Below are 23908 nucleotides of genomic sequence, written 5' to 3' on the forward strand. Positions count from 1 at the left end.
GTGTGGCGGTGGTGGTGGTGGTGGCGGCAATATGAGTGGTGAAAGTATATACACAGTTCTACCCCCACTCCCCCCCCTCCCCCCCAACAACACCAGCAACCGAAGCGCATAAAACTATTTCTCTTGTTTTTCGTCATTCGTATTTTTTGTTATTGCTTTTTATGTGTGGTGTTATCATAAATGTAAATGTTGTGTTCAGTGAAGTGAGTGTGGTTAATATTTTCAGCATCAACCCCCCCCCCCCCCCCCCACCCATAAAAATACGTTTAAAGAAGCCCGCCCCCTCAAAAATAATGTATAAGCATGAAGGGAATAGTTCTGAGTCAATGGTTTTCCGGTTTGCCTTGTGGTGTTGCGGTAATGTTGAAGTCGTTTGCAGTGTTACCACCACAACCACAACCACCACTGTTACCACCCCCATCAGTACTACCACCACCACCAGAGCACCAACCTACTCCATTTACACGCCGCACCACATCGCCATCAACACTTTCATACAGGTTGCTGTGAGTGTTTTTAAATTCAATAAGTTGGACTGGAAGCATTCATTGACATTACCTTTTTATATCTCCCTCTGATTCGTTAACGATAGCGCGCGAGTAAATTGGGAGGTAACAAAATTTCGGTTTTAAATTAATTGGATGAACAGGTGGCAGGTACAGGTGAATTTGTGTTGTGAAATGAGTGAAATATCGGGGAAATAGAAGGCTTCGTTTTCATAAATACACACACGCACGCACACGCACACGCAAACGCACACACACAGACCAGGTAAAGCCGGTAGTAACAAGCCAAACACACACACACACACACACACACACACACACACACACACACACACACACACTCCCCCTCCCCCCTCCCCCTCCCCTCTACGCCTACCCACGCCTGTTACAGCTTCTTACTTCCCGCTTTTCAGTCGCCTTTCACCTGAGCCTTGATCTTCACTAGAACACAATTAACAATTTACCTGCACACACCGAAAAGCGACCCACGAACTAAGACGCGGGAAATTGCACTCCGCCCTAATGCCCCTCGGAAAAAAAACCCAGTCAGGTGCTCAGGTGTTCCCGGCCAGGTGAAGGACAGGTGAAAGGTGAACGGTGTGGCTGAGGGACATTCTGCTTCCCGGTCAATAGATTCCACACCTGAAGGTTTGAATTCAATTTCCCGTCCGTGGAAGCCTGCGTGGGCACTGAACGGCACTTGTTTTTGTGTTGTTCGGGGAAAGGAGGTGAAGCAGCCATGAGGGGGACGGCAAATAGAGAGGGAACGGAAGAGTTTGACAAAAAGGGGTTAAAAAAAAGGAAGACTGGAAAAAAAACAAGACAGTAAAAGAGAAAAAAAGATGGACTCAAGGTAAATGGAGAGGGAATGGGAAGATTAGGCAAAGAGGAGAGAAAGAAAGGATACAAGGAAAGAAAAAAGAAGAAACGGATGGAAGTGAACTGGAGAGAAGTGATAAATGGAAAGCAGAGGAAACTGGATGAGTAGGCGGAGAAGAGAGAGATATACATATAGAGAGAGAAAAGGGGACCGTAAATAGAGAGGGAACAGAAGTCTGACAAAAAGGGGTTAAAATAAATAAAGACTGGAAAAAAAAGAGGAATGGAAAGAGAAAAAAAGTAGAAATGATGGTGAAGACTACAGGTAAATTGAGAGCGAATGGGAAGATTAGGCAAAGTTGAGGAAAGAAAGATAGGAAAAAGGAACGAAAGAGTTTGACAAAAAAGAGCAAAATAGGAAAACAGGAAAGAAACGAGAGGGATGTAAAGTGAAAAAAAAGAAGGATGATGGTGAAGACTGCAAGTAAATGATGAGGGAATGGGAAGATCAGGCAAAGAGGAGGAAAGAAAGAAAGGAAAAAAAGGAAAGAAAATAGAAAAAACGGATGGAAGTGAACGGGAGAGAAGTGAAAAGGAAACGCATTGCCGGTGAATAATTAAAAGATAAATTCATAAGCGGAAAAAGAGGAAAACAGGAAAGGAAAACGGAAAGAAACGGTAGAGAATAAAAACTTAACAGGGGCACATCTAAACCTCCTTTGAAACCTGTCTCTAATGATGGTGATGATGCTGGTGATACGGGTGTTGGAGGATGTGGTGGTGATGGTGGTTGAGGGTAGCGGTGATGGTGGTGGTTGGAGGTGATGGCGGTGGGCGCGAAGGATTACCAGTGTGCGTGAGATATCACCTGTCGCTAGGAAGGTGAAGGAAGCCGGCTCTCCCACACCTCTCGTTACCTGTCCCATTCACGCCCCCGCCGCCCCCTCCCTCACCTGGCGCCCCGGGCAGGTGTTTACGGGCGAGGTGAAGGTATTACACACCTGTTGGTCGCCGGTCCTTGCAGCGAATTTACGACGAATGGGCAAAGACGCGACGTGGAGTAGGAGGAGAAGTGGAAGCGGCCTGAAGGAGGGACGTGGAGGAGGAGGGAAATGAGGAAGAGGTAGGAGGAGGAGGAGGAGGAGGAGAGAGGGGATGGATGGGGAAAGGGGAGGAGGAGAAAGGGGAATAGCATGAAGGAAGGACGTGGTGGAGGAAAATAGAGGAGGAGGAGTAGGAAAGGGATACACGGTGGAAGGGGTGGAGGAAAAAAAAGAATAGAATGAAATAAGGAGGAAGGACGTGATGGAGTGAAATAGTGGTTAAATGAGAGGAGGAGATGAAGGAAGAGACTTGTAGAAGGACGTGATGGAGAAAGGATATGAAGAGGAAGACATGGGAGGAGGAGGAGGAGGACAGAAAGAGGTATGGAAGAAAGAGGAAAAGGAGCAGACTGAATGAAGGAAGAGAGGATGTATTAAATAACTGGAAAAGAGGTAAAAGGAAGAGGCGGGAAGAGGGAAAAATGATTGAATGATGACGAGTAAGAGGAGGAGGGCAATAGAAGAAGGAGAGAGAGAGGAGGGTAATAGACAAATAAGTGAGTGGAGAAGTAGGAAAAAGAGGAGAAGGAGGAGGAAGAGGAGGAGGAGGAGGGTAACAGAAGGAGTGGAAGGTAAAGCGAATAGCAGGAACAGAAACTCGAATTTGCCGAGAGATGCGAGGTGGAAGAGGCGGCGAGTCACAGTAATGGGTTGGCAGGAAGGCTTGGATTGGCCGGGGCAGTGGGAGTGTGGGTGTGGGTGTGGGTGGAACGTGGGGCGGGAAGGCAAGAGTTCATGGGAGTTTTACTTGCTGGAGAGGCTGGGGGTGGGGAGAGGAAGGAGGCTGGGGTGAGGTTAGGTTAGGTTAGGTTTGAGAGCTCGTTGGGGACGGGGAGAATGAGTGTTAGGGTGAGGGGAAGTTACGTTTGAATGTTTGTGAATGTTTCGTGAGCTGGGGTTAGGGGAGATGAGGGGAAGAGCTGAGGGGAGGTTAGGTGTAGAGTTCGTGGGTGATTGGCTTGCAGGGGAGGGGTGGCGAAAGAGGGGGGTAAGAGCTGAGGGGTGAGGGGAAGATAGATTTTGGGGGTAACAGTTTTGAGAGTAGGGCAGTGTGTGAAAGGGTACAGGAAGAGCACGCCCGCTGCCCTCCTCTGTCCTTCTCTCTTTGAACCGTGGCTCTTCTCTCCTTCCTCTTCCTCCTCCTCCTCCGCCCCGCAATCCCTCTTCTCCCTCTCCCCCCTTCTCCTTCCCTCAGCCTCTCTGCTCCATCTCCGTCTCGTCCTCTTTTCCCCAGTCCTTCTCTTTCAACTCCTCCTCCTCCTCCTCCTCCTCCTCCTCTTCCTGACCTCATTTCTCGTCATCCACCGGCCTCAGTTATTTCTTTCCACTTACTCGTGAAGGGAAAAATCATGGATGAGAAGTGAAAAAAGAAAAAAGAAGTGAACGTGAGTGATTGAGAGGCAGCAGGAAGCCAACGAGGAAGACGGTGACTGGAAGAGAGAGAGAAAAGACAGATAAAAGAAGGGAAAAGGAGAAAGAGAGGAAGACTAAAAGGAGGAGGAGGAGGAGGAGGGAAGACAGAGTTGGAAAGGAAGTGACGAAAAGAGAGAACGAGAAGCTGAGTAAAAGTGTAAGGTGCAAAAGTTAAGAGAGAGAGAGAGAGAGAGAGAGGGAGAGGGAGAGGGAGCGGGACAGGAAGAGAGAGAGGGAGGGGGGGGGGGGCTAAAACACTGTGCTTTGGGGGTGGGTGGGGGGGTGACGCGACGAGGAAACATTGGAGGGTATCACTTGCAGGTGTGTTGAGAGGCGGGGCGTGGATGGGGCGGCTGACGGGCGGGTGGGAGTCGTCGATTGTGTGGGAGTCACCGGTGATGACGGAGTGAGTGGGAGCGGTAGCATTGTGTGGTGCGTTGGTGGTGGAGGCCGCCTGCGTGGAGGAGGAGGAGGAGGAGGAGGAGGCGACAGCGCTGGCCGAGGAGGAGGAAGCCTGGAGCCGAGCCTCAGTCGGGTCCCAGCACGCGTATCGGGCGGTACGGCGAGACGCAGCTCTGTCCCCTTCCAGCCTCGTGTACCCTCTGGCCCATACCACGCCCCCGCCAGCCCCCTGCATGCCGCCGCCCAGTGCCGTCACCTTCCCCCGCACCCCCGTAGCCCCATCAGGAGTGTGGCGCCTCAGAACTCCCGTTGACGACTCTAGGGGCGGAGCAGTGAGGGTGGGCCTACACGAGCCGCCTTGCCAGTAGCCGCCGTCCGTCCAGACATTCATCCTTCCCGAGGCGCCGCCGTGTGTCGCTCCCTTGCCCAGTTGTTCTCCGTCGCTGCCTGAAGTTATCATTCTCCGCGGGTCGTCTTGTAGCGTGTTTTCCTCCTTGATGCGTGGCGAGGGTCCGGTGTGGCGAGGCTCGACCCCGGGGCAGCGGCAACACAAGGTAAACAGTGAGCAGGGTAGCCAGGGAGCGAGGGTCAAGTTTGGAGGCGCGGGTGTGAGTGTCGGTGAGGGGCGGAGAGGCTGGTGCTGGATGAAGTCAAGGAGTGCGGTGACTAATGGTTCCTTAATGGGCTGGCTGTGTGGCACTGGGTGAAGTTCCTGCCATTTGTGAGGAGTTGGAGACGGGTCAGTAGGTGAGGGCAGGTCGCGTGTCGGCTGGGGGGCGGGACAGCTGACCAGTCTGAGGGAGGGTAGGGTCCAGGGTGGAGTGTGTCGTTCATTACGCGGGTCTGTCTGCAGGAGCGAGGGGAGTGACGGCAGGACGGCGGCGGTAATGAAGCAGCCTGAGGGGTAGGATGGCGGGAGGGCCGGGTGGCGTGACGCGTGACAGACATGTAACATCCAGCACCTGGCCGGCGTCCCTCCCCCTCCTGACTCTCACCTGGCCGGCGCCCCCTCCCTCCTCCCTCCTCCCCTCTCTCCCCTGGGCTAACACGTCGCCTTGCGTGCCGCCGTTGCCCCAAGGTCACCGGCCGCGTGTCTGTCCCACCAAGTTGCTGAACGGTGACGGGATTTGCATTCCAGGAGGATCACAGCGACACGAGGAACCTCTTCAAGTAACTTTCTGGACCACTGACGCGGGGCCGCGGGTGTGTCGTGGCCGCGGCGCGCACCGGGCGAGTGTGGGAGCGAGTGTCTTGTGGTTGTCTCGGCGGGGGGCAGCGAGGACGCCCGGCGCCGTGCAAGCCTCGAGGGCCCTCGTGAGGCAGCAGGGCGAGGCGGCGGCGGCCGTAATGAGCGGTGGTCGGCGTGTACCAACAAGTGGCCGAGATTCTGGGTGATCAATACGCGTGCGGCCCGGAAGGAAGGATCAGTCCCCACACGCACGCACGCACACACGCACGCCCCCGCCCGCCCACTCGCTCACTTCGGCACAATGCCACAGCCGCCCCTTCGTGCACGCTCCGCCCACAGCACCGCCCACGCCTGTCCGCCCGCAGCCGCCCACCCCAGCACTGCCTGAGCCCGGCCATCCTGACGCCTCCGCCCAGCCCACGCACTCCGAGCCCTGCTGAGCCGCGATGATGATCCGCCGCCAGACGAAAAAGTTGAGAAAAACGGAATAGAAATCGCCTGTCTCACCGTAACGAGGAGATCAAGCGGCGAGTCCCCGGGATCGCACTAATGGTGGCCGAGTGGTGACGGGCGGGCGGCGGGCGAGCGGCGCGTGGCCCGATTGATCAGGAAGCCAGCAGGTGGAGCCTCGCCAGGATGGAACCCTCGTAAAGCCCGGGACATCACCCTCAGGCCATGGTGAAGATTCTCTGCAGGAATGTGGCGGGTTACGGTGAGACTTACGGGGCAAAGGGAGAGATAAGGATAAATAGTGGAGCTATGGAAGGAAGTGAAGGAAGGAAAGTGTTAGGGCAAAGCTACGGATAAGAAAAGGGGAGCGAGGGAAAGAAGGGAGGGAGAGAGGAAAGGAAGGATGGGGAGGAAAGTATTAGGGTAAAACTACGTATGATAACAGGAAAGCGAAGGGAAAGAAGAAAATAGAAGAAAAATGGGTTACAAATACTGAAGAAACAAGAGGAAAAATAGGGAGTGAGGGAAAAAAAAGAGAAAAAAGAAAGGAAAGGAGGGAAAGAGAGGAAAAACTACAGATAAAAGAAAAGTGGGAGCAAAGAGAAAGAAGGAAGGGAAGGAGGAAGGAGAGGAAGAGAGGATAATGGGTTTACAAATATCAGAAAAGCGAGGAAGAATAATGGTGGTGGTCACTGTAAGATTTAATGGGGTATGGAAGGGATACTTACGGGAAGGGGAGTGAGGGGAAGAGGGGGAAGAAAGGACAGAGGAAGAGAGAGAACGACAATGGGGAAGAGAAAGAGGGAGTGAGGGGACGAGGGGAAGAGAAAGGATTAGTGAGGGGAAGAGAAAAGGGAAGTGAGGGGATGAGGGGAAGGAATAGTAAGAGAAAGAACGAAAATGGGGTAGAGAAACGAGGGGAAGGAAAACGAAAATGGGGAAGAGGAAAGAGAAGGGAAGGGAAGGAAGGGTGAAGAACGGACAGAAAGAGAAAGAAAACGAGAGAAAATGGAGAAGAGAAAGGTGGAATAAGGGGACGAGGAGAAGGAAGGAACAGAGAGAGAGAACGAAAATGGGTTTAGAGAAAGAGGAAAAGGGGGAAGGAAGGGACAGAGAAAGAGAACGAAAATGGGTTTAGAGAAAGAGGAAAAGGGGGAATGAACGGACGAAGGGAAGGAAGGGACAGAGGAAGAAAGAGAATGAGAATTAGGGAAAGGAGAGAGTGTGGGAAGGAAGGAACAGAGAAAGAGAAAGAGGACCAAAATGGGCTTAGATAATATATTTTTGAGAAGAGAGCAAGAGTGGAAAAGGCGAGGTGACAATGAGAGTCAAAAGGGTAAAGAAAAGTCTGTGTAGAAAGAGGGGAGAGCGAGAGGAACGAAGAAAAAAGAAAACAATCAGAAATATAAAGAAAAAAAGAGAAAGGAAGAGGAAAAATACCAAGCTTGCAGGAAGATTTTAAAGGTTAAGGAAAAGCTACATAAAAAAGATGAATGAGAAAAAAGCGAAAATGGACTTAGAAATAATGAAAGAAATAACGAAGAGGGAAACAGGATAGGTCATCGGAAGATACATAAAAAGAGGAATGAAAGAAAAGCGAAAATGGACTTAGAAATATTGAAAGAAATAACGAAGAGGAAAACAGGAAGATCACCAGAAGATTGAGTGATAAGGGAAAGGCTACAATTGAAAAGGGAGAGAGAAAAACAGAGAAAGAAGGGAGAGAGAGAAAAGAAATAGGTTTAGAAGTATCGGGAACAAAAAAAAAAAGAGTAGAAAAGGCGACAAAAGGGTTAGAGAAAGAATGAAAGAAAGAAAGAAAGAAAAGAGAGAACGGTGGAGAAGCAGGAAACGAGAAAGATAAAAGCGAAGAACGAAATAAAGGAACAGAAATAGGTTTACAAATATCAGGCAAAATAAATAAAGAAGAGTTAGAGAAAGAAAGAATGTAAAAGAAGAAAAAGAGAACAACGGGGAAGCAGGAAACGAGAGAGATAGAAGCAAAGAACGAAATAAAGGAACAGAAATGGGGATACAATCATCAGGAAAAAAAATAACGAAGAGTAGAAGAGGTTAGAGAAAGAAAGAGAAGAGACATAGAGAAAGAAAACTGTGTAAAAAGAGAAAGAGAACAGAGGAAAACAGAAAACGAGAGAGACAAAAGAAGCAAAGAACGAAGTAGAGGAACAGAAACAGATTTAGAAGTATCAGAAACAAAAATAAAAAAGCAGAAAACGTGAAAAAAAGGTCAGGAAAGAAAGATCGTGAAGAAAAAAGACTAAGAGAGAGAGAGAGAGAGAGAGAGAGAGAGAGAGAGAGAGAGAGAGAGAGAGAGAGAGAGAGAGAAAGAGAGAGAAGACCCAAACGCCGAAATAAAGGAACAGAAATAGATTTAGAAGCATCAGGAGAAAGGACCAAGGAGCGAGGGAGGGAGGAGTGAGGAGTGGAGACGGAGTGCAGGAGTGGTCTCTTCGGGTTTCTCCTTTTCATGGTTTACAATGGGAGGATGAAAGAGTAGGAACTTGAGGACAAACAAAGCGAATCCCCCACAGAGCCAAAAACCGAGGACTTTAGAGCGACCGAGAGACTTAGTGAGGTGTGGGGCGGACCATGTGGAGACCTTGATGGAGGGGAAAGTGGGAGGAGGAGAAAAGAGGGGAGAGAAGGAAGAAAAGGGAGAAAAGGGAGGCGTGACGAAAGGAAGAAAAAGAAGAAGAGGGAGAAAAGAAGGGAAGTGAGACGAAGGAAGAAGAGGGGGAATAGGAGACTCGCGACGAAGAGGGAAGGGAAAAGGAGGAGGAAAAGGGACGAGTGGCGAAGAAGGAAGAAAAGATAGAAAAGAGGACCCGTGACGTAGGAAAAAGGGAAGAGAAGAAAGAAGAGGAAAAGAAGGAAGAGAGAAAGAAGAAAGGAAAGGGAGAAAAGAGGGGAGGCGTGACGAAGAGGGAAAAGGGAGAGAAGGAATAAAAGGGAGGAAAGAGAGAATGGAAGAGAGCATTACGATTTATTGAGGGAGGGAAGGCGTGTGTGTGACCGTGTGTGTGTGTGTGTGTGTGTGTGTGTGTGTGTGTGTGTGTGTGTGTGTGTGGTTGGCAGGAGACATTTTATAAAGGGATTGGTTAAAGGGGAAAGAATAAAGGGTTTGCGAAGGGAGTTTACGAGGCTGTGAGGGAAAGTGATGAGGGTATTGAGTGAGGGAGGGAAGGAAAGGCTGGAGATTGAGGAAGTGAAGCAAAGAGGAAAGACGAAAGGAGAGAAGGGGAAGAATAGGAAAGCTGAGGAAGAGGAGAAAAGGAGAAGACTGTTGAAGGAGGAGGAATGGGTTAGGTTATTGATGTCAGAAAGTGTTTTTAAAGTTAGTTACGACTGGAGTGAACTTAAGCAGTGTTTTGTGATAGAGAGAGATGAAGGGAATGGATTTTGATTAATGTGTGTTAGGTAAATGTTGTGGTTGTTTGAGTCAGGTTATTGGGAAGAGGAAAAACGAGCTTGACTGTATGAAGATAATATTAAGAAAGGGAAACAAAGTATGAAGATTGAAAATATTTTGGAAAACAAGAACAAAAACACGGCTAGTACTGAGAAGAGGAAGAAACTGGTAAGGAAATGAAGGAAAAGAGAGAAAGGGAGGAAAGACCAGAAATAGTACAGAGAGGAAAAATAAATAGAGTTAAAGAAATGGGAAAAAAAGGGAAAAAAAAAGACCAGAACTAGTTTGTAGACATTGAAAAAAAAAAATGTCAGGCTTGTGAAGATGAAGAAAGATGAGAAACTAAATGTCAAGTCAAGGTTCGGAGAGAGGGAAAAGAAAAGAAATAAATACTTGAACAACTATTAAGAGAGGGAAGTAGATGTCACGTTTTGGGGAGTAAAGGAGAGGATGAAAGAGTAACGACACAGAGGGGGAGAAACTGTCATGGGAGTAGGTGGTAAGGGGGAATGGGGAGGATAGGAAGAGAGTAAAGACCAAAAAAGGGGGATGAAATTGTCAAGGTTGGGGAGGAAAGGGGATTAAGGGGAGGGGAGGAGCAGGGGGGAATGGCTTCACTCTATGGGTCTGATGAGGAGGCGAGGCGGCATCAAAGGAGAGGAGGAGAGTTCAAAGCGTGGAGTAGGAATGTGTTGAGGGGCAAAAAATGTGTGTTAACCACCATTGATCTTAATATTTCCTATCCCGTAGCTCACTTAGGTCGTGATAGGCTAGCCGCAGCCTCCTCTTCCTCTTCCTGGTGCTTTTTCTCCTCTTCCTCTTCCTCCTGGTTTTCCCCTCCTCTTCCTCTTCCTCTTGCTTTCCCCCTTCTCCTCCTCCTCCCCTTCCAACTTCATTTCTTTCCTCTCTTTCTCCTCTCCTCCTGCTTTCCCCTCCTCTTCCTCTTCCTCTTGCTTTTCCTCTTCTCTTCCTCAGTTTTGTCCCTCTTCCAAGTTCTTCATTTCTTTTTTCTTCTCTTTCTCCTCGTCTTCCTCTTCCTCCTCCTGCAGGTACTTTTCCTCCTCTTCCTCCTCCTCTTTCTCTCTCTTGCCCTTCTCCTCCTCTTCCTCCTTCGTTTCTTCCTCCTCTTTCTCACCCTCCTCTTGTTCCCTACCCTCTTCTTCTTTTTCTTCTTCTCCTCCTCCTCCTCTTCCTCCTCCTCCTTATCTTCATTCGCTTTATACCGTTTTTCCTATAAATCTTTCTTCCTCTTTCTTTTTTTTTCCCATGTCTTTCTCCTTCTTTTTCTCCTTTGAATGTTTCCTTTTTCTTATCCTTATTCTGCTCCTCGTCCTCCTCCTCCTCTTCCAACTAATTTTCCTCATCTCTTTTTTTCCTTTTCTTTTATGTTGTTGTTTTTTCCCTCATCGTATCAAATCATCTTCCTCTTTTATATACATTTCTTTCTTGCGTCTCACCATCACCACCACCACCACCACCACCACCACCACCGCATCATCATTCTTCATTGATATGTCGCGTTTGGGATAAATACTCGGCAATTAATTTAGTCATTCAATATCAGATAAGCCGTTGAACGCATGCTGATGAGGACGATGATCTGTGGGGAATGGAGGGGGTGAACGGAGGGAAAAGGAGGGGGGAAAGGGAGGAGAAAGATGTGGGTAAAGGGAGGGGGAAGAATGCGGGAAAGGGGAGGAGAAAGAAAGGGGTAAGAGAGTATAAAGAAGGGGAAGAAGAGCGTGCGAAATAGGGGGAAAGGGGGGGAAAAGAAAGGGGGAAATGTGAGGTGCTGTTTTTACCCTTTCCCTTTTCATATTTTTCCTTTTTTTCATTCTTTTAATCTTTTCCTTTTAATTCCCTTCCCTTTTGTTTCCTCCCTCGTTCACTTTCTTTCTCTTTTTTTATTACACAGACTGAAAATATGCTGTTGTTTCCCTTTTCCCTTTCCTTTATTTTCCTTTTTTTTCATTCTTCTAATCTTTTCCTTTTAATTCCCTTCCCTTTTGTTTCCTCCCTGATTCACCTCCTTTCTCCCTTTTTTTATTACGCAGACTGAAAAGATACTGTTGTTTCCCTTTTCCCTTTCCTTTATTTTCCTTTTTTTCATTCTTTTAATCTTTTCCTTTTAATTCCCTTCCCTTTTGTTTCCTCCCTCGTTCACTTCCTTTCTTTTTTTTTCATTACGCAGACTGAAAATATGCTGTTGTTTCCCTTTTCCCTTTCCTTTATTTTCCTTTTTTTTCATTCTTTTAATCTTTTCCTTTTAATTCCCTTCCCTTTTGTTTCCTCCCTCATTCACCTCCTTTTCTCTTTTTATATTATACAGACTGAAAAGATACTGTTGTTACCCTTTTTATTTTTCTTTCCGTTAACTCCTATCTTCATTCCTCTTTATTTTCCCTTTCATTCCCTTCCTTATTTATTCCCATTCTGTCATCACTCGGGCAGAAAGTCTGTGGGCGAGGACTTGCGGGAATCTAGTTAAGTTCCATTGTCAATTTTTCTCATTCTCCTTAATCTAAATTCCACTTTTTATATAGTCTTTTTTTTCTTTCCTCACTTCCTTCCCTTCCTTTTTTTTACTCTGTCCAGCTTATGAGTGAAGGGGGAAGGGAATTTAGTTGAGTCTTGTTAGTGTTTTTTTCCCTCATTCATTTTTCCTTTCTCGTTTATTCCCCGTTTACTTCCCTTCCCCCTTCTCCCCTTTCTTTTTTTCTCTTCATTGTATTTATTTTTCTTATCCATTTTCCTTATATACGTTCCTTCTCCTATTCTCTTTATCTGCCTTCTTTCCTTCATTTTATTTATTATCATTCTCTCCTCTATTTCCTTTCATCCTTATCTTATTCATTTCCCTCCTCCCCTTCTCTTTATCTATCTCCTTCCCCCTTCTTTTTTTTTATTTATCTCCCTTATCCCCTTCTTTTATTCATTTTTCCTCTTTTCACTCTCTTTATTCATCTCCCTTCTCCCCATCTTTACTCAGGTCGCTCCTTCCTCCGCCATTTACTTGAACGGGTCATTTAGAGGCCCATCCAGTTAGGCCTATACGCCCTCCCCCTATCTGCCCCCTCTCCCCTTCCTTTCCCTTCCCATCCTCCCCTTCGTATGTTGATGATGGGATTCGGTCACTTATATGGGCTGAGGGGACTGAGGATAAAGGGAAGATGAAGGGGACTGAAGGGAAGGTAAGAGGTAAGGAAGATGAAGGAAGGAGATGGGATAGTGAGGGAGGAAGGGGAGGGAGGAGCATATAAGGGATAAAGGAAGGGGTTGGAGAGACAAGGAAAGAATTTAGAGAAGGGAAATGAAGAGAGAGAGAGAGAGAGAGAGAGAGAGAGAGAGAGAGAGAGAGAGAGAGAGAGAGAAGGCTAGTGTATGACGGAAGAAGAGAAAGAAGAGATAATGAAAAAGGGGAAAGGAAATAAAGGCAGAAAGGAAAGGAGGAGGAGAAAATAAGAACTTGCGTGAGAGAAAGAAAGAAATATGAAGGGAAATAAAGAGAGGAAAGAGTGAAGGAGGAGAAAGATAGAGATGGACTATGAGGGACGGAAGAAGGGAAAGATGAAGTAATGATAGAAGAAAGGAAGAAGAGGGGGAGGAGAAAAGTAGAACTAGACTCTGAAGGATGAAAAAGGGAAAGGTGACATATAAGTAAAGAAAAGGAAGGAGGAAAGGTTAAAGAGGAAGATAATGAAGAGACAAAAAGGGGGTCGGTGTAGCAGAAATGAGGTGAGAGAGAAGAGAAGCGAAAGGAAAGGGGAAAAAAGAAGGGATGAGGAAAGGATGGGTGGAGATGAGGGTAAAGGGATTGGAATGAAAAGAGTAAGCGGAGGGCGAATAATGGGGGAAAATAAGGGAGAGAAGGGAAGTAAAGGGAGGGAGAGAAGGGGGTAAGGTTTGGCAAGGGAAGAGGGGGAGGCAGAGGAGGATGGGGGAGTGGGGGTGGGGGAGACAGAGCTATTCCCTGTAAGATTTAAAAGCCATTTGTGATTTTGGGTAAAGTTAAAATATTCTTCCCAGTAAGTTTTTTTTTTATCTATTTCGTTCCTTTCAGTCCATTTTATTTTTTTTCTTCTATTTCTGACACTTTTTTCTCTTCTAACTTTTGCCTCCGCTTTTTCTCTCACCCCCAAGCTTTTTTTAATTTTTCTTTCTCTTTCCTTTCTCCCCCTTTCACTCTTTTTCTCACCTCCTTCATACCATCCCTCCTCTGTATTCTATTGGCACACTCTCTCTCTCTCTCTCTCTCTCTCTCTCTCTCTCTCTCTCTCTCTCTCTCTCTCTCTCTCTTCCTCTCCTGTTCCCTTTACTTTTTCTTCTTACCCTTTTCATCATTTATCTTTTCCACTACTTCCTTCCTCTCCGTTTCCTTACATGTTCCACTTCCGTTCTTTCTCTACCTTCTCCATCTGTTCCCTCCCTTCTTTCCTTTCCATTTACTTTTTATTGAAAGATTTTGAGGCAAGTTTACTATGAATCACCAAAGAACTCCATAGATAGTCTGAAAGTAGATTTGGATATGAGTATGAAGAGAACGAAGGTGATGTTTAAGTATGAGTTGGCAGAAGAAGAAATAGTAACCGGGAACGAAACACAAGATAGAGAGAAAAAATAAGGAAAAACGATGGAGAAAGGAAGTGAAGAGGTGCAAAGAGGAAGGGTAGAGCTAGATTATAAAGACCAAAGGAAGGGAAAGATGAAAAAGGATAAACAATAATAAAGAGAGGAGATAAGGAAAGAAGATGGAGAAAGGAAGTGAAGAGGTGCAGAGAGGAAAGGTAGAGAGAGCTAGATTATGAAGACCAAAGGAAGCGATTAGATGAAAAAGGGCAACCTATAAGTCCAGCCTCACCCAAAGAGAGAGAGAGAGAGAGAGAGAGAGAGAGAGAGAGAGAGAGAGAGAGAGAGAGAGAGAGAGAGAGAGAGAGAGAGAGAGAGAGAGAGAGAGAGAGAGAGAGAAGACAGACTTGGAATGGGATGGAGCGCTTCTGATAACACTGTATTATCATGAATCGTAGTCTACCATTCCCCTGAAGAGAATACGTCAATATGTCCTGCCAGTCCTAACATACGATTCAGGAACCTGACATCTCACAGAAGATTTAGAGAGAAGACTAAGAAACAAACAAATAGGGAAATATACTCGTTATTAAATGGAGAGAGACAGAAAGCGAGTATCATGGGATTAGGAAACAGACAAAGATTGAAGGTTGAATATATTTTAATGACTAATACAACAAGAAATGAACTATGGCTTGTCATATCCGTAGAATCAACAACAGATGCCGACCTAGTAAGTATTTGAATGACTGTTGAGATAAATGAACGTGGGCAGGCCATATCCGTAGACTTTATTACATGACGACCAGAGTAACTGAATAGCCCCCTTGAAATATTAGATGTCAGGGCGGAAAGAGTGGACCAGTGACCAGACCAGACAACCAAAGTAACAGAATGGCAACCCAGAAATCGTAGAAGTTAAGGTAGACGCATGATCACGTTGAGATAAGAGATTAGAGCATTTACCGAAGAAGGATGGAGTACACTAACATCAGGCAGAGATAGGGACAGGTTGAGAGCGTTGATAAATGTCTTTGTTCTGGAGTGGAGTACTAAAGGCTAAAGATAATGGTGATAAATGATGGTAGTGTCCCCTCTTTCCTCTCTCTTTATCATGCTTTCCTCCTGCTCTGTTTCCACTTTCAACTTATTCCTTCTGTGTCAATTTTACTTCCCCTACACTCGATCGTCTGACCTTTTTCTCTATTCATCTTTCTCCTTCTCTTGTTCTTCCTCCTATTTATCCCCTTTTTCCCTATCCTTTTCTCATTCTCTCATTCTCTTTTGTTTCCCCTTTCCACTTCTTCCCTCTGTGTCAGTTATACCCTTCCTCTTCACTTCCTTATCTGATCTTTCTCTATTCATCCCTTTGTCTTCATTTCTTCCTCCTCCCATTCATCAACCTTGGCTCATCTTCAATCGTCACTCATAACTCATCTTCATTCCCTCTAGCATTAATACATCTTCATTTTTCTCATCATTATCATCATTGCCGCTCCCTACCATCATCATCTTTATCCATTTATCCTTCATCTTCTCTGCTTCATCTTATTTATCCTCATTTTCCATCGTCATTCATATCTTAATTCCTTTTTTCCATCTACTCGCACTCTCCTTCTCATCATTATCATCACCATCATCTCACTTCCTACCATCATCATCTTTTATCTTCTCTTTGTCTTACTCACATTCATCCTCTTTGCCTCATCTTCCATCGTCCATCTGGGAACAGCGAGTAGCGGGCATTTTTTTTATTATTATTCGCTCTCGCATCCTCCTCCTTCTCCTTCATTCATCATAACCACCACCACCATCATCACCACCACCATCACCACCACCATCATCACCACCATCATCAATTTCATCACCATTCCCTTCCCTTATCACCACTTCTAGTCAGTCCTCAAGCCACTTTGGTAATATTCCTCCCTTCCACTTCCTCTTCCTCTTCTTCTTCCCTTTCCCTCCTCTTGATTCCCCTACTCTTAATTGTCATCCTTCACTCTTCCTCCTCCTCCTCTTCCTCTTCCGCTTCCTTGTCCTCCCCTTCCCTTCCCTTCCCTCCTTTCCCTTAATTATTTCTAGTGTACTTTTGGGCCTTTTCCTTTTATTTTCCTTTATCATTATTATTATTATTATTATTATTATTATTATTATTATTATTATTATTATTATTGTTATTGTTGTTGTTGTTGTTGCTGTTGCTGTTGTTGTTATTGTACGCCTCTCTGCCTTTGATGCTTTCTGTCTATCTGTTTGTCTGTCTCTTTTTTGGCTTTTCCTTTTACCTTTTTTTCCATGTTTCTTTTTTATGTTTCCTTTTTATCTCTCTGTCCTTTATATGTGTCCGTTTGTGTTTTGTGCTTGTTTTTTTTTGTGGGTGTGTGTTTGATCTCTATCTCGCTTTCGCTTCAATATCTGTATGCATCTCTCTCTCACTCTATCTATCTGTCTATCTCTTTATCTGTATCTGTCTATCTATCTATCTATATATATATCTATGGGGCCAAGGTGACGTAAAGGGCATCATAGGTAATCAATAAGGGACAGGTGTGATGCTGGGATGACAGACCTTACCTGTAGCTCCGGAGATGACGGGATGATGAGGCGGGAGGATGCTATGTGGGAGGCTGATGTGCTTTGTGTGTGTGTGTGTGTGTGTGTGTGTGTGTGTGATGCTTTGTGCGAGTGTTTTAACTGATGCGGATAAATATTTGTGTTTGATCTCGTTTCTCGCTCTGTTTGATGCACTTATTTGTGGTGAATTGTGGCTGTGGTGGGGATGTGTTGCTATTGTCTGGCCTGGTATTACTGTTACCATCATTATTCTGTTATTAATATCTTTATTATTGTTATTATTATTGGGGAAATGGTACGGACGCGTTATGAAAGAGGAAGAAAGGAAAAGAAGGTTGTAAGTTGTTGTTATGTTGTTAGAGGAGAGGAAGGAGAGAGAGAGAGAGAGAGAGAGAGAGAGAGAGAGAGAGAGAGAGAGAGAGAGAGAGAGAGAGAGAGAGAGAGAGAGGAGAGAGAGAGAGAGAGAGAGAGAGAGAGAGAGAGAGAGAGAGAGAGAGAGAGAGAGAGAGAGAGAGAGAGAGAGAGAGAGAGAGAGAGAGAGAGAGAGAATATTCAGCGACACCTTATGAATATTTCTAAAGCTGTCAAGGCAAAGATTATCTATTGTATTATTATTGTTATTATTATTATTATTACTTTTTGTTGTTGTTATTGTTATTTTAAATTTCGTTGTTGCTGTTATTTAATACGAATCCATTTTCACGTCGTTTTGGGGTCAGCATCAAAAGTGTTATGCAAATGTAGCAGGAAAAGTTTCCCTCAGTTTGAAAGAGCTTTTTAGTTTTTTAATTAACTTGATTCCGAAACAGCGATGTTGTGTAAAAGATCGCCGGGATTTTTGAACTCTGCTTTGACTTTTCCCGCCGCTGTTTCCGATAATTAATGTTTTTGAGACAGCTCCAGCGCGATCCAATTTAATAAACACGACTAAAAGTGTTTGTTGTGTATTTGCTACGCGGAGCCACGACGAGGAAACACGAACACAGATTACTTGAGCAGTCAGGAGTAACAGTCTTAATTTATGGATGTTATTAGTTATATGTTATCATCATTATCATCATATTATTATTATCATCATTGCATCACACTGTTTTTATCTGCATTCCTACAGTCAGCTTTCCAAACTTTATTTTACGCTGATGATGCTCGCAATTCATTCATTTTTTTTCATATAATCTTTTTGTTTACTGTATATTTTTCCCGCCCTCCCGCAGCTCCCATATCTCTCTCTCCCAGCTCCCCTCTACTGTTCCCTAAAGCCCCGCCGTCGCCCCTTTTCCCCCATTTTATTTCACTTTTTTTGCGCCATACGTAACGGTTAATGCAGTTTCAAAAATTCATTTGTTTCAAATTTATTTTACAGTCGCATTTACGGTTTAATGTCTTTCCCTGTTTGGCCATTTATGCTTCCAAATGCATTTTCCCGTTCTTTATTTCTCTCTCTTTGCTTTTAACTGTCGCGTCTTTGTACATGTTGAAAAATATGATTTGATTTGCATACGTTCAACAGTGACAGCATCTACATTTCGTAATGCGCTCTTAATACTCGGCTTCTTTTTCCATTTCCTTCATTTAAATATTCAACGGAGACGCTGCACTTAAAATTATTGCCTCGCACAGACGTACAGCGTTTTCAATTACGGCAAGTTTGCAGTGAGTGGGTGATGCAAGTTTCTTTCCCTCCAGTATGTTCCCTCGGCGGTACATTTGGAGGTGTATTTTTCTTTTTCCTTCTTTTTGTTTTATTTCCCTTTGTTTGTCTATTCAATTTCTTAGGGTTTGCGTTGCCAGTTTTTCATCTTCGTGCCTACAACTCCAGCGCCTGAGAGCAACGTGATGGGCAGCGCGAATTTCGGAGCTATGATCCCAAATGCCTTCATTCACCCTTCTTTCTTTTATAACTATGCACTATTTCTTTAATGTTACTTGTCCTCTCTCTACGTATTCGCCCCTCCCTCCATATGTTCACCTGGTCTGTTTTAACATTCACACCTGCATCTTTCCACACCTGTTTTCCACCTGCTCTCCTTTTCCTTCACGCAGCAGCTGCTCCCCGCGTCCACCCGCTCGGCCGGCCACTGCTACACTCCCCTGTCACATACACACTCTAATGACGCTTGATGATTGCCGTCGAATTAGAGAGGAAAGGGAAGAAAATGAGGCTTGATGATTGCTGAATTAGAGGAAGAGAGAAGAAGAGAGAAGATTGTAATGGGAGAAAGAGGAGGAGGAGGAGGAGGAGGAGGAGGAGGAATATTTGGGACATCAGTGTTGTTCTTCCATTAGATTAGTGGAGTAGGGATGCTAATGGTGTCTGTGGTACTGCTTTCTCTCCCATTATCTCCTCTCCTCTCCTTTACTCTCCTCTCCTCTTTTCCTCTTTTCCCCTTCTCATTTATATTTCTCAAACCTTTCCTATCTTTTCCTTTTCCTTAATCACTATTCACTGTTCCCTTCTCTTCTTCTTCTTCCTCTTCCTTCTTTCTGTTTGCCGATCCACCGCTCCCTCTCACCTTTTCTCTCCTCTCCTCTTCTCTCCTCGGCTGTACTTTCCTCTGCTTCGCTCCACTTTTCTTTCCTCTGCTGTACTTTCCACTGCTTCGCTCCACTCATCTCTCCTCTGCTTCGTTCCACTCTTCTCTCCTCTGCTGTACTTTCCTCTGCTTCTCTCCGCTCTTCTCTCTCTCTCTCTCTCTCTCTCTCTCTCTCTCTCTCTCTCTCTCTCTCTCTCTCTCTCTCTCTCTCTCTCTCTCTCTCTGTAACGCCAGTCCATTATCCCCACTTTTTACACATCCACAAACACTTCGGCGCATTTTATTTGATCGTATTTTGGCGCGCAGTTTTGTTCGTAACGCAATTCTGTGTCCAATTGTGTTGATGTAAATGATTTTTGCATTATTTTTTTTTCGTCATTGCCTTTTTTATTTATTTATCTCGCCGCTTTGTTTTCCTTTCTTTTCCTCTTTTTGTTTTTTTTAGATTGACTAACGAAATGAGTAACTAACGGATTTTGTTGATTTGGAATTTTGTTATTTGGAATTTTGTCTCAGTTAAATATTCCATTACTGTCTGGTTCTGTCTATCTCTGTCTGTCTATACGTAACTGTCTGTCTCTCTGTCTGTTTGTATCTGATTGTCTGTCTGTACCTCTTTGTTTAACTGTATCTTACCTTTGTCTTTCTGTCATTACGTATCTGTCTGTACATTTTTTTAAGTATCTTTTCTGTGTATATCTATCGGTTTGTCTGTCTGTCTTTAACTATCTCTTATCTGTGTCTCTCAACCGGTCTGTATGGCTGTGTCTCTTTGTTTAACTGTATCCCTTATCTCTTTATATCTATCGGTCCGTATGTCTGTCTTTCTGTGTATCTATATCTATCTACCTACATATCCAGTACCTTCCCTTATCTCTATTCCTTTCTTCATCCTGTTTATTCACACATCCCATTTGTCATTTCCTCTCGTCTTTTCTCCTTCCTTCCTCAGTTATAAGTTTTGGGACGGAGGGAAGCAAAGACATCAATCGTATTTCTCTTTGTTCTGTTTTTCTCTTTAATTAACGAAGACTGATTGACATACTTATCCCCTGTTTCCTTATTGACGTTATTCGTTGAGATAGATCACTTGCTAACATTACAGAGAGAGAGAGAGAGAGAGAGAGAGAGAGAGAGAGAGAGAGAGAGAGAGAGAGAGAGAGAGAGAGAGAGAGAGAGAGAGAGAGAGAGAGAGAGAGAGAGTTAATTAATATATTGGCATTTTTCATCATACTCTTTCCTTTGCGAACATTCGGATAATTGTTTTTAGTACTGTATCAATTTAATGTACCCTGATTATCTTTTTTTTTTTTCCTATCAATGGAGAGAGAGAGAGAGAGAGAGAGAGAGAGAGAGAGAGAGAGAGAGAGAGAGAGAGAGAGAGAGAGAGAGAGAGAGAGAGAGAGAGAGAGCTAATGAGTCTAAGGGGGGATGAAAGGCGGGGGAGGGAGGGAGGTAGGGAGAGAGGAAGAGATGATTGCGAAAAGAATCTCCACGATTGAGCAGCGGTGTGTGCGGCGAGAGAGAGAGAGAGAGAGAGAGAGAGAGAGAGAGAGAGAGAGAGAGAGAGAGAGAGAGAGAGAGAGAGAGAGAAAGTGAGGTTGATTAAGGGGACAGAGTGAAGTTGAGAGAAGAAGTGACTAATGCTGAGTAAGCGGATGGTGTGAGGTTGAGAAAGTTAATAAGTGAGGATTAGTATAGTGAAAGGTTAGTTTAAAATATGATGCAGAAGAATGATGCTGATGATGGGATGAAAAACGAAGAGATGTAAAAAAGTGAAGATAAATAAAGTCATGTAGATAAAGAAAGGAAGAGTGAAATGCAGGTAACTTAGATGGAAATTAAATTAAGAGAACTGGAGGAGGTTTATCAGGAAGTATAATATGAAATGGTGGTGGAAGATATATTAGAGATGAAAGAGAAAAAGGATACAAGGTGAACAGTGTCGAAAGGAAATAGTAGAGGTGGAACAGGAGAAAGAGGAGTAGGAGTTGCAAGCGAATAGAGCGGAAGAAGAAGAGGAGGAAGAGGAAGAGAGCGAAACAGTGGCCAAGGAAGGAATGTCTCGAGAATCATAAATGCGGACTGTGTGATGTATTATGGCGCGGGTAATGGCGCAGAAGCTTTTGTGGCGGAAAGATCTCGGAAAATATAATACAATTGGGTTGGCGCGGGAGAAAAGTGTTGCCGGAGAAGAAAATATTGACTCGGTTTCTCTTGTGTGACGTCAAGTGTGTGTGTGTGTGTGTGTGTGTGTGTGTGTGTGTGTGTGTGTGTGTGTTATTGGTTTTGTGTGTTCGTGTTAATGTGTTTTCATGATTTTTGTTTGTGTGGGTTTTCTTTGTGTGTGTTGTAATTGGTGTGTTGCTTCATGTTTGTGTTCTTGTGTTGCAGAGGGCGTGGGTGAGAGAGGTCGCGGCGAGGCTTCCCCCGACCTGCCGCCCTTGAAACGTCTGCCTGACCAGGTAAGGATACAAGGCTGAGAGTCCCTAAGTCCCTGGTAGGAGAAGAACGAGTAACATTGCAAGTGTGATGATGTTTTGTTCTTTTAAATAATGGCGAACAGACAACTCCACTGAAACTTCACCAAGGGGCTTTTGTAGCTTTAATTATTCCGCCCATTAAAAAAAAATCCTTATAATCTTCAATTCTATGTAAGTTTCGTTTCAAAGCATGTAAATGAAAATGCATTTGAAAATTACTTATTCACACCTGACTCTTGTTAACGTCGTCGACGGGTATTTTCGTCCTGTTAGTTTCGAGCTTCCTCTACTTTCATTTTAAAGTAAAAAAATATATAAAGCTTCCCGAAGTGTCGTGTAATATTCAGAGTTACTCAGTTAATAATTTATTGCCGCGAGTTTCTACGCTTGATACCGAAGCATTAATATTAATATAACGTGCATTGGATATAACGTGAATGTATAAACTTCCCGGGATACTCGCGCGTGTGTGTGTGTGTGTGTGTGTGTGTGTGTGTGTGTGTGTGTGTGTGTGTGTGTGTGTTTGTCAATCTGTCTGTTTCTGCTTGTCATTGTGTGTGAGAGAGAGAGAGAGAGAGAGAGAGAGAGAGAGAGAGAGAGAGAGAGAGAGAGAGAGAGAGAGAGAGAGAAATACATAGACAGACAGACAGACAAAGTGGCAGACAGAAAAACAGTGACAGAGAGACAAAGACAGCGAGCGTGAGAGTTTTTACACAGGTGAAGACAGTGCTATTCCCTCTGTGTGTGCAGGCTGAGGGCAGGATGTGCGTGGACTCGGCTGACTCCACTCTGAGCGGCAGCGACGGGCGTGGCGGGCGGCGGCAGGCGGGCCCCGGCGCGGACAGGGACAAGTCACACAAGAGGAAGTCCAACCTGAACCGCTCCACGACCAGCGAGGTGCTGCCGCCCGCCCCCGACACCCTGGCCCCGGCCCTCCCCAGCGACAGCAATGGTGAGTGTTCATTTGGCCTTGTTGGGGGTGTTTTGGGTTGGGTTGGGTTGTGATGTCCTCGATTTTAGGGTGATGGTGGGTTGGGTTGGTTTGGGTTAAGTTGAAATGTCGGGTTGATTTGGTTTCTTTTTTTTATTTTTGTTGGGGTGCGTTGGGTTTTGATGCACTCGATTGGGTTGGGTTGGATTGGGCTCACATTTTGTCGGGTTGGTTTGTCTTGGGTTAGGTAGGAATGAGTTTGACTATTTGACTTTGGTTGGATTGGGTTAGGTTGCGTTGCGTTGTGTTGCGACAAGGCTGTGTGTTACGTTGCTCCTAATATCACTTACCCTCATTTTCATAATCTCATTAATTTCCCTTTTCCGTAATTCCGCGTTAACTTCCCTTATTAACTTTCCTCTTGCGTCCTAGTTTCCTTTATTCAGATTACACTCTCCCCCTCTCTCTCTGAAAACTCCTCTACACACCCCCTTTCTCTAACCCCCCTCTCTCTAAAACCTCTCTCCTCCCTCAATACATATCTCTATCCCTCCCTCGCTCTCGTTCTTCTTCTCTCTCTCTAAAACCCCTCTACTCACCCCCCTCTATCTCTAACCTCCCCGCTCTCTCTCCTTCTCTCGCCTACACATAAACCCAGCTTGCGTTTTCCTAGCAACATGAAAATACCCTCCGCGGTAAGTCTTGTGTCCACACCTTACTCTCACCGATTTACAAGACCCTTCGAACGTCGGGGCTGAGTGAGGGTGCGGCGGGCTGGAGTGGGCTTGCCGTGGAGTGGGTTGGCCGTGAAGTGGGGTGGCGGAGTGGAACGTAAAGGTGGGCGAGTGGAGGCGAGCACGAGTGGCCTTGTTTCTCTCCAGTCTTGAGGAAAAAAGGAAGTGGCTGGAATGCCTTGAAACAGAACCCCACCTCGCCTACTCTCCCTCCTAAGTGTACTTCCTCGTCTGGTGTGTAATGTTGCGAGAGAGAGAGAGAGAGAGAGAGAGAGAGAGAGAGGCGAGGAAGGCAGTTTTAAATCTTGGTCGTGCGATGTATAACTCTGCCAACTGGGAGAAACTTACGGTATTGACAATGTTGTTACGGGACGAAATATTCCCAAAGTAAATCGTCTTGACGGGGGAAAAATATCACCTGCCTGCGACATCGGCCTCGAACGAGAGACAAAAAAAGACAAAAGAGGAATGGAAGGAGGAGGGAAAAAATTGAAACTAAACCTTCCCACGACATCAGACACGAAGCAGACATAGAAAAAAAAATAGAGAGAAACTGAAACCTGCTCACGACATCAGTTTCGAACGAGACACAAAAAAAGAGGAATGGAAAGAGGAGGAAAATAATGAAACTAAACATGCCTACGCCATAAGATACGAAGCAGATACAAAAAAAACAAAAAAAACAAGAGAGAAATGGAAAGACGACGAGAGAAATTAAAACGAAACCTGCTTACGACATCACTAGAACGAGACACACACAAAAAAAAACCG

The 23908-nt window shown here is 45.2% G+C and overlaps 1 protein-coding gene across 2 annotated transcripts in view; it reads left to right on the forward strand.

The window, feature by feature from the left end:
* The window catches only part of LOC126981473 (protein split ends-like), a 293763-nt gene extending 271271 nt beyond the window's left edge, over positions 1–22492 (forward strand). For both annotated transcript variants that reach the window (XM_050832543.1, XM_050832542.1), the window contains 2 exons: positions 21384–21454; positions 22223–22492. In XM_050832543.1, coding sequence (XP_050688500.1) covers positions 21384–21454; positions 22223–22477 — 326 coding nt within the window. In that variant the 3' untranslated portion in view covers positions 22478–22492. The remainder of the gene's footprint in view (positions 1–21383; positions 21455–22222) is intronic.
* Positions 22493–23908: the final 1416 nt, after the last annotated feature.

This window comes from Eriocheir sinensis, chromosome 48 (assembly GCF_024679095.1).
Source record: "Eriocheir sinensis breed Jianghai 21 chromosome 48, ASM2467909v1, whole genome shotgun sequence".
Classification (NCBI taxonomy): Eukaryota; Metazoa; Arthropoda; class Malacostraca; order Decapoda; family Varunidae; genus Eriocheir; species Eriocheir sinensis.